Here is an 11,384-nt window from a genome sequence, read left to right on the forward strand (position 1 = left end):
TTAACCTTTTTTTTTTGCCTGATCCTCGACTCAATGCTGTTGACTGCATCAGTTGTCTCTCCTTGTTTTTCTATCAATGAAGTATCTCCTAACTTTAAACCACTCTTGAATTTTGAGGGTTTCATTTAATATTATCAAGAAAAATTCTACAAATAGAGCAATCAGTTGTTTCCTGTGGCATTTGTTTCAGTTTTAGAAATTACCCTCTAAATTGTTCTTTATGCATAACCCACTTAGGCCTTACTTTGTATAATTGTTTTGTGACAACGTTTATTTTAGAGATTACTGTAGCAATAGAATAGGAAGAATGAGAAATTGTTTCCCTTATCCCACCCCTTTTTTCTTATGTACCCTTTCTCCTAGTTATATTTAAAAAAAATAATAATAATAATAATAATAATAATACAACTTATGTTAAATGAATAGGAAGGATATTAAAACAATTATTGTAAATGAAATTACAGAAGTAAAAAATAAGAAAACATTTCTATGAACACAGACTATTGGCAACAGTTTTATATCAAATGTAGTAGCTTGTGTCCAGATTTGGAGGTAAGTTATTAAGTCTCAGGGGAGCCAAACATTATTGTATTTTATTCTACACTCCAAATAAAGACTGCCTATCAAAGAAACCTCCAGGTGTGCCCAGATCACTTTTTCATTACTATATTCTGTATTGGACATTGGTCCACCCTGTTTGGAGAAGCCTGCTGGACATATTCTCTGAATAATTGATGTGTGCAATATTCTCTTGATCTTTAAAACACACTACACAACATCCATGTAGCACATACACAAACAGAAGCAACTTGTTACATAAAAATGGTAAATTATACTATAGTATCATTACTAAAAGGGCACCTCAAATTTAGCCATAGTTAAACGAGAACAACAGAACATTGAATAATGAGCTATGGTTACCCATCCACTGGTTAAGTAGGTCTGGCAATAGATCCACAATATTAAACAGAGTCAAATGAAATAGGGAAAGAAAAGAAAGAGAAGTAAGTAGATGGGGAAGATCAGAGAGGTAGGAGAGATTCAGGGGGTGTTTGGACATCCCTCAGGAACCCAGACAAAGGGTCCAGGACAGGTTCCAGTGGTCACAGTGTGTTTGGCAACAAAGTAAAACCAAGGGGTGTAAATGAAGAGGTATTTGTCTGTCCTGCCAAAGGCCATTATCCTTTCAAAATACTGATATGTTTGTCCTTATTTAGCAAATATAATATCATTGGAATGAGAGATATTTTCCAGGGGGCTGGGATCTGGGATTTTGTCACATTTAGGGCATGTTTCATAATCAATTTCTTATATTTAAATATAGGGACAGTGGATTGTTGTAAAAGCCTTTCAGCTTGCTCAAATGGTGAGGTGAATCAACTAACTCGGCCAAAGCTTCATATATCTGATTCTAAAATTCTTTGTGGTCATAATTATCAGATATGTACCAGCTAGCACTTATCTAAAAAATATGGAGCAATGGAGGTGTGAAGTAGCATCCAATTAAGCAGTTTAAATGTTTTTTTTTTTTTTTTTTAATTCTGGAGCACAGGGGGCTCAGGTTAATAATAAATAGCTTGGGCTATTACAGGTAAATGGTGCTATACTGTGATAACTATATATAGTCTAGCACACTTCCCAGCATGCAGTGAGCTTCTTGGATATGTTTAAGCCCAGTATAATAAGTTCTTGGAACCCCATGGATTGCTCTTAAACAAGGGACTGGTCCCCACAAGAAACTTGGGTTGTGAAGGAACTGAGTTATAAATATAGGTTTATATAATATTCAGAATAAATTCAAATATTTTATGTTATATTGTGATTTATAAACCATGTAAAAATGTAGGGTTGGAATAAGGGCATATAGGACTTGTTTTAAAAGGGGCTTAAGCCAATATATATTAAGGGAATTATAAAGTCCTTGGTCTTTTTGCCACCTAGCAAAGTCCTTAGTCTTTTTGCCACCTAGCAAAACTACTAGGTAGAATTGAACACTAAAGAAGATGGTGCATTTGAATGAGAGGTGGATGAGGTGGATGAATAATGGGGAAAACACTGGCATGAGAAACTTGAGGAAAAGGCACCGGAATATGACAAAACATGGAATTTTGTAGGACTGGTACTTGGGGTGAAGAGATAAAAGTATCACTTGGACAGAATGTAGGCTCTACTGCTATTTGATAAAATGGATTTCTTGAGAAAACATGACACTGTGGTTGTACAAAATGGTGTGGAGGATCTACAAGTTTAACATTTTCGACAGAGGTAGCTGCGAAAGCATCAGTTACAGGATGCTGTAACAGTGTAGGCTGTACTGTAGCTACTGAAACAGAACAAAATGGTTGCTCTAATTGAACTGGATATAAAGAAGCACATGACTGAACTGCTATTGTAGGAATTATTAGTCTTAATTTACTAGGAATTATACCATGCTGTAGTTTATGATTGTATGCACCACAGTGATGATATTTATGCCTCTTTGAAATTTCTGGAGGAAAAAAAGTATCTTGATAGGTTAGGCCAACATGAGAAAGCAATTTCTCGCTTATAAATGTTTGACTGTTCATGCGTTTTTCTTTACATGGTGATGGCTGCGTTGATAAAGTCTCCGTGTTCCATTTTATACAGTTCCTTCTTGATTCATTATATACTTCCCCTGCCAACTTGTCTGATAAATGTGATTTCATTATGCACGGTTCTGATTTTCTATTGCTACAAGGTAGGGAAGGAAATCCACTCTCATGTTGCTTGTTTTGTTCAATGATCTTTCCTTCAGGCAAAACCTCTTTCTCTTTTATAGAAGCTAGTGGATTTCTGACATTTGTTACAGTTTCAGGAATGTTCCCAGTACAAAATAATTGTGTTTGTTTTCTATCCGTAAAATCAAAAAGGCTCTTGCACAGTTGGTCAATTTTATTTTCTACCACTTTCTTAAACTTTTCGATTTTTTGGAGAAACTCTGCTGCCCTAAAAGATGTTATTTCCAATTGATTGCTATTATTTGCTAGCATATCATTTGCAGATTTGGCATATAAGGATTTGGAACATGGGACTCTGATTATGTTGCCATCTGGCCTAATATCACCTGCTTGTCTTGATTTTATCCATAAGTGCTCACATATCGCCGAAAGTTTGTGTATGGGGAAAATGATTATTGGGACAGATGAAGAAATTGGTTTGCACAATCTAGGTCTCTTGCAGGCAAAGTGTGTTTCATCAATGACAGAGGTATGCACTCTTTTAACAGAACAACTTTTATTTAACAATATTTCATGTTTTTGAAGAGTTGACTGCGTTTTTTCTGCGTTCCAGCTACATAATGTTTTAGAATTAGTTCTATCATTGGAGTCTTTGTTTAACGTTAACTGTTCTGATTGGTTAGAATACACTATATTTTTGCCGGGCTCCTTTTCTGAATAACTGTTAAATTCTTTTTTGCTGTGTACATTCCAAATCCTGCATTCCTTTTTGATGTGTAAAGTTGGTATCCTGAGAAATTCTTGTATATGTTCTTGCTCAGTGTGTGGCATTTGATTTGTATTTGTTATTTTTTTTATTGAACACAATGAGTCTTTTGATTCAACAGTTGGTTTTTCTAGACTTTTTGTATTACAAAAAATGTGACACTTTTTTCTGCATCTGATTTTGGGCATCTTGACTATGTGTATGTGTTGTCTCTGATGTTTCCTCTTTTCACATTTACGAATAGATTTCCTATTGATTTTGGTCTTATTTTTGCCTTTTGATGGATCCAGGCTATCATCTTTTCTAAGATAATATTTGGAAATTATATTCTTTTCATTTTGTTTAATGCTACAAATAAGACCACAACATTTCAGGTTATTCTGACAATTCGTAAGATCATAACTCTTGTTTCTGCTATATTTAGTAGACTGTGACCCATCATTTTGACCATCACACTTTGTTTTAAATTCAGTGACTGTCTGTGGATGTGATCTATTTTTATCACATTGATGGAAAAACTCTCTATCTTGACCACGTTGTAAATTTTTACTTTGTCCTCTACACTCTGTTGTTTTTGAAGCTTTGAAGTCAAAATATAGGGGATTGCAGCTATAGGAAATTGATGGCTGTCTACAGGTATGCATTAACATTTCAGAAGGCCATTGAAGAACTCTTGAGCCATCTCTACTTTTTACCGGATGAAAAGCTTCACTCAATCGTCTATGTGATGTGCATTTCATTTGTGCCTTTGAAGTATCCAATTCAATGCAAGTTGATGAAATGGAATTTGATACATTTTTGGTAAGGTCCTCCACAAGTGTAGTGCAATTTTCAAACTTATTGAACATTGTATTCTCAGGTTTTTTTGAATGGTCTAAATCAGAGGTAAAGCAGTCTTCACTGGTAGATTTTACATTGATTGTCTCAGATGTGGATATTATCTCAGTCATTTGTACATTTTCAAGATACTCCGTACTTGGCATTTGCTTTAAAAGCATATGTGCCTCCAAGTTTACAGAGGCTCCAAAGTCCAAAGGCACTTTTACAGGGCAAGCTTCAGACTTTAAACAGTTAGTTAATTCAGTTTCTTGGACTAGTTTCTGATTTGTGTCCATCGAGGAAAGTCCTTCATCATATGTATGATTTTCTAAAACAGTTGCAGGTTGTATTTCTTCTTTCAAGCATTGTGTTGGTACAATAGACTGTGTAATCAATGATTCGGTGACCAAATTCCTTTGGTTTTTGACCCCTTGCTCACTTATAATTTCATCATTGAATTCATAGAAAACAGCTGCTGAAGATTCAAGTTTAAGTGGAGTCCTTTTAGGAAATGCAAAAGAGAAACTAACTCTATGTTCTTTAGTTTGTTGGATCTGATCATCAACACATTGGTTATTGTTTTTTGAGCTTTCTGAACTGGACAAAAGTACAGACATCACACTGGTACCATTGAAAGGGGCACAATTTGATTCTTCCTTATCAACTGAGCGAACAATGGCACTTTGAAGGCTTTCACAAATGTGATCTCTAACAGTTACAGTTGTTGACTTGAACATGGGACCACTTCCTGGTGCACTAGATTAAATAGAAGGAAACAGTGATCAGTGAAGCCCATTAATCATTTTATAATCAATAGCACACATACATGGCATAGAAAGTATGTAAGTAGCTTTGAATCACTACGATGAATGTAATTGAAGCAATGATCTTTAAATATTTTAATTAAATAAACGTTTTTGTTTTTTTTGTCAAAAAAGTAACCTAGATTGTACTCCCATCACCATAAACACTGTTGCCTGTTGTAGTTGCAATAGTGCCCAGATTCTGCTGGCACTCGCTATTCCACAATTATTTCACAAACTGTTTTTCACTAGTTGATACCAACTATGTGTTCCATGGAAACTAGTGATCCAGCCCCTCATTAGAGATATTGTTAAAGTGGATCTTCCCCTTATGCATTATCAATATCAATTTTGTCCAACTTTGGAAGGAATTAATTTGTTGAATGGGTTAGCTGACACACAGCCAATAATTCTGTCCAAACACACACAGAATTAATATTGTTAATGCAGAAAGGAAATTTAAAAAATAGCAATATTTCACATTAACCCCCTAATTCCAACCTTCTGGAATAAAAGGGTCTCACGACATGTCACACATGTCATGTGTCCTTAAGGGGTTAAAGGCCATTAGGATCCATGTCTGCCTGGAGGAACAATGGGTAATGACAAACCTTTCAAAAATGACTTGACATGTAACCACTTGAAAGTGCCAGGGTACACCATGTGCAATGACAACTACAATGGGTTCTGGTGTTATAGGTGCTGAGAGTGCCCATTAAAAAATTACTTTAATATATGATACAATTTTTTTTAATATATGATACAAGTACTTCACTTTAGATGGTCATGAAATGGCTTTGGTTGCTTCGGCAAACCCAGGAGGACATATTTTGTAAACAAAGGTGAAGTTGGGATAAGTATTAGTGATACTCATCTGAGAGAAGCAAACAAAGAAATAATTAATGTGGGGTATGTATATACTGCGATGTGTTCTGAATTTACATTTGTCTTTGCTGCTAAGGGAAAGTAAAGATGGAGAAAAGCATAATATGAGTATTTGTGGTTTAAATAAAATCATATCTTTATTTTATAAAACAATAGATTATTTATATTAACATGGTGATGCTGCTACCAGGACAAGATGTCTATACTGTAAAACAATCTCTGCATTCAGAATAATGTACTAAAGACATTAGAAAATAGGAGAATAATCCTAAAATGGAAAATAAAAGCAAGTTTTTCTTTAGTTCAAAGCAGCCCAATTTAATTGGAGCACAGTAAAATAATAGATAAAAGAGGGGTGAAATCTAGTTGGTACACAATGTACTTTCAAATCCTATCTTTCTAAAGGGGAAATGTTCTGAGCACTAGAAAAAATACAACATGATTGTATTTGTGTCCTCATAAATACAAAACATATTCAAAAAGAACAAAAAGTGGTTTACAAAATAAAAGTAACAAGAGAATATATTTAGTATTATACTCCATGTCGTGATCAAGTTTAGAAGAAAAAACCCTTTGTGAGTTAAAATGCAGAAGAAGAATTGCACTCACACAGCTAAACATGAGCCAGGGAAAAGTCATTAGGTTTCATCTAATTATTTGGAAGCAAGAAATATTAATAATAATAACTAAATTCTAATAATGCATAATAAGAATTATTTGTCTATGCAATGTTCTATACCTGCATTTATTCATGGGAATGCGTGCATATTTTTCCAAAAAGATCTATTTTAAAATTGATATTAAATGTTGTTCCTGTAGTGTTAGCAATTTCCACCAGAGGGTACTATTCTTCTACAAAATGCCTTTTCTTTGACCACGTCCAAGAAATTAAAAAGTGCATATAGCATTTAAAACGTAGTTCACAATATTTTATTTTTGTTTTTTTATAGGGGATTTAATTATTTTTTTAGCAGTGGGGACTTGTCTTTATGGGTATGTGGGGCAGTGCCCCTCAGTTGTTATTACAAATATGAAAAAAAAAAAATAATAATAATAAAGCATCATAAAAATACAATCGATTTAGTGTTGCCACAGGATGCATTTGTTCCTCATTTTCGCTTCATGGTAAAAGGCCCAAAATGAAGAAATAAAAACATAAAAAAAATAAAAGGCTAAGAAACACCACCATAATGTATACAGCCACCCAACTGTAAAGTTTCTTATTTGTTCACAGTGATTTATTTTACTTCTGAAACTTGATTGGAAGGATTTGCCACAAACAATGTTAGAGCAGCTAAAAATATCTATATGGCACTTGTACCTATCACATTATTTGTGGGGGAGGGTATCATAATAAATGAGCCACAACAGATAAAAAAGGTTCTTATCTATTTCCCCCCTATTGTACAATTATTTGGACCCCCACCTGCTGCCCATGGATGGGGGCTTGTAGGTGGGAAACTAGGTCTCTCACACAGAATATTAAAATTAGGGCCCCACCTGCTGCCAATCATTAGTAGTGGGTGGGATAATAAGGACCCCACTCATGGATGGAGTCCAGGGATATTTGGTGTCCCCCATATTATTATAATATAGAACCCCCACCCACTGCTAATGGAAGACACTAGATCCCTCCCATTTATATTAAAATAGCCAACATTCACCACCCGTGGGATTGGGGTGGATACTATGCCCTCTTTGACATAAATGTAAAAGCCTTCTCTGGCTGACCTCAGGTGTGGGCACATAGGGGATATGCCACCCCCCTCATTTTCTTTTATTAAATTACTAGTTTTAGATATTGATATGCCTCATGCCCATTGTAAGGCAGATAGGGGCATAGGAAGGAGTAAAATCTCCCTTATAGTAATATGAGGTCTTACTGACCCCAATAGGCTTTACATGTATCTGTTCTTAACTATTTGATGTGGTCGCTGGCTAGCAAGTGCTGCATAATTAACCTTTACATCTCTGAGAGTTTTAATATTAATAACATTCAGGATTGGAGGCTGAAATCCAAACTGAATTCTGGCCCGTTTAGTGCCTGAATTGCAAAATGTGGACATCCTAAGCAGGAGCTTTCATTAGCTCTCCTGAGCTTGTAGTGCAGGGCAAGCTTATTGACTGAAATCATCAGATGGAAGGAGTAGAGGTGGATACAGAAACTAATCATTAGATGGCCAAGGTGGCTGCCTGGACCTGGAGCTCCAGCTCTAGCAGTGATGGGGCTCTCCTTGAGCTGGCAGTGAGATCAATTCGTTGAGGGAGTGTTGAAGCTTGCTATATTGGGTTCTGACTGCTTTAAGAGCTCCCTCACATTCCCCTGGTGCTTCTCAATAACTCCAGTGTGCCACAGCCAGCATGCTGAGTGATTGACAGAGCACTGGAACTGTGAGGGAGCTCTTAAAGTGGGATAAACCCTATATTGGTGCAGACCACAATGCTGCCCCACTGGAACCCCAGGGATACAGCTCACTCTCCACCCTACCACAAGGTATAATATTACATAAAAAACTTACACATGCACATAAAATTCAGTCACCATAAAGACAACACTCTCACAACACTCACAGAAAAAGAGCCCAGGGTACTAGGAACCAATCTGGCATCCTGGCTAGGGCCCTGGGCTGGGCAATGGTAATCCGGCTCTGGTGGTGAGCAGTACTTGTTATGCTGCTGGATTGGTTATGCTGCTGGATTGCCCCTTTCCCCCCCTCCTACCTCCCCCAGATTTTTCAGTTTCTGCAAGTGTATTTTTCTTTTCAGATTGAGAATACACTGCAATACCGGCGTGTGGAGAGAGGCAATGATAGGAAGCTATATCTTATCCCTGCTTCTCTCTCCTGACTGAATCCACGTGGGAGCAGCACAGAGTGCAGCCAGCAACTCCCAGACTGTAGAGACAGCCTACAGATCAGGTAAGTGAGGGATGTGGAGGCGGTCTACAGGAAGGGTCAGCAAAGAGCAGGAAAGTAAAGTAGGAGAAGGATCAGAAATGAGCATAAAGGGTCAGCAAGGAGCAGGAAGGGTCTGCAAAAAGCAGGAAGGGGCAGCAAAGAGCAGGAAAGTAAAGTAGGAGAAGGAGCAGAAATGATCATGAAGGGTCAGCAAGGAGCAGGAAGGGTCTGCAAAACGCAGGAAGGGGCATGAAGGAGCAGGAATGGTCAGCAAGGAGTAGGAAGGGTCAGCAAGTAGCAGGAAGGGTCTGAAAAAAGCAGGAAGGTCTGCAAGGAGTAGGTTGGGTCAGCAAGGAGTAGGAATGGGCAGCAAGGAGCAGGAGGGAAACAAGGAGCACAACAGTAAAGGAGGAGAAGGTGCAGAATGGGGAAGCAAGGAGCAGGAAGAGGCAGAAGGAGCACAAAGGTAAATGAGCAGAAATAATCAGAAGGAGCACAAAGGTAAAGGAGCAGAAAGAATCAGAAGGAGCACAAAGGTGGAGTAGGAGAAGAAGCAGAAAGGAGCAGAAAGGGTCTACAAGTAGCAGCAAGGAGCAGAAAGGGTCAGCAAGGAGCTGGAAGGGGCATAAGGAGCACAAGGGTAAAGTAAGAGAAGGAGCAGAAAGGGTCTGCAAGGAGCAGAAAGGCATCAGAAAGAGAAAGGAGCAGAAGGGTGCAAAAGAAGCAGAAAGAAGCATGAAGGTAAAGGAGCAGAAGGAGCCAAGGAGGAGAGAAGACAGTGTCAGAAGACAAAAAAGACTGTGTTAAATGAAGGAGAAGAAAATGAGACTGGAGTAGGAAGGACAGGTGAAGTGATCCCTCCACTTCATTCTGGACACCGTATCATAAGGCTTTGGTACCTGGGCCTGGCAGGGAAATTTCAGTGTTAATGTCTTCACTTTTATTTACTGAGTGTCAAGAAGCACCGAGTGCCGCTGGGTAGGGGGTGTCGCTGATTGGCTAGAGCGGTCAGCTGGCACTCTAAGCCAATCAGTAGCTCCCCATTCATAAAAAAGTTAAACATTTTTATAAAACGGGAAATAGCGATTGGCTTAGAGCGTCAGCTGACCACTCTAGCCAATCAGCAGCACCCATGCCTGACATCAATCTTCACTTCCTGACACTCCGTTTCAGAAGCCGAATACCACTGAGCAACCTGGAGATCTGGAGCTGGAGGAAGCCTTTGGGGTTAAACCATTTGAGAGCGTTTTAACCCCTTAAAGGAAGAGAGCACCCAGGTGCTTTCTGGCATCATAGCATTTTTATTTAGATGAAGCTGTTGGTGATCAGAATGTCCCATTAATTTAATTAAAGGAACACTATAGTGTCAGGAATACAAACATGTATTCCTGACACAGTAGTTGTGAAAACGCTGTTCACCCTGGTTTTATGTGATAATGACTATGCCCCTTCTCTTCATGACACTGTCAAAAAGGAGCCATGTATGGACGTCATTACAATTATGCCCCCCCTGGAAAAATTCCTGCGGACACCCATGGTAATGCTACTATGTATTTCATAAGAAATTTATGTATTTCATAAGAAATTTAAATGTTTCAGATACATTCACTAGATATCAGGGCCGGACTGGCCCACCGGGATACCGGGAAATTTCCCGGTGGGCCGCGGCACCTGGGGGCTGCTCTGGCAATGTATGTGCCACCGGGTGGCCGGTCCGGTGGCACATACTCTGAGGAGGCCGGCCGGCCGGCGGCCGCATTCCACGCTGGAGCCGCCGGACCGGGTGGCAGCCTCGCCGGTCCGGCGGCATTTCTAATGCTGGGGGCTGAGCCTGAAGGAGGAGGGAGGAGCATGTCTCTGTACCATGCTCCCTCGCGGTTCCCACAATTCACAGCACAGGAACCGCGAAGGAGCATGGTACAGAGACATGCTCCTCCCTCCTCCTTCAGGCTCAGCCCCCAGCATTAGAAATGCCGCCGGACCAGCGAGGCTGTAGCGTGGACCGCACTGCCCCCCCTGACGCCTCTCAGGTAGGGGGGTGGGGGGGCAAGAAAGAGACAGAGGGGGAGGGAGAAGGGGGGGTGCAAGAAAGAGACAGAAGGGGAGGGAGAATGGGGGGGCAAGAAAGAGACAGAAGGGGAGGGAGAATGGGGGGGGCAAGAAAGAGACAGAAGGGGAGGGAGAATGGGGGGACAAGAAAGAGACAGAAGGGGAGGGAGAATGGGGGGGGCAAGAAAGAGACAGAAGGGGAGGGAGAATGGGGGGGCATGAAAGAGACAGAAGGGGAGGGAGAATGGGGGGGCAAGAAAGAGAGAAGGGGAGGGAGAATGGGGGGGTGCAAGAAAGAGACAGAGGGGGAGGGAGAATGGGGGGGTGCAAGAAAGACAGAAGGGGAGGGATAATGGGTGGGGGGGTGCAAGAAAGAGACAGAGGGGGAGGGAGAATGGGGGGTGCAAGAAAGAGACAGAAGGGGAGGGAGAATGGGGGGTTGCAAGAAAGAGAAAGAAGGGGAGGG

The 11,384-nt window shown here is 39.8% G+C and overlaps 1 protein-coding gene across 1 annotated transcript in view; it reads right to left on the reverse strand.

Moving 5' to 3' along the window:
- Positions 1–1,755: 1,755 nt before the first annotated feature.
- Positions 1,756–11,384, reverse strand: part of ZNF804A (zinc finger protein 804A) — a 190,098-nt gene continuing 180,469 nt past the window's right edge. Inside the window, exon 4 of the mRNA XM_063429430.1 lies at positions 1,756–5,040. Coding sequence (XP_063285500.1) covers positions 1,995–5,040 — 3,046 coding nt within the window. The 3' untranslated portion in view covers positions 1,756–1,994. The remainder of the gene's footprint in view (positions 5,041–11,384) is intronic.

The sequence above is a fragment of the Pelobates fuscus genome, chromosome 8 (assembly GCF_036172605.1).
Source record: "Pelobates fuscus isolate aPelFus1 chromosome 8, aPelFus1.pri, whole genome shotgun sequence".
NCBI classification, from domain to species: Eukaryota; Metazoa; Chordata; class Amphibia; order Anura; family Pelobatidae; genus Pelobates; species Pelobates fuscus.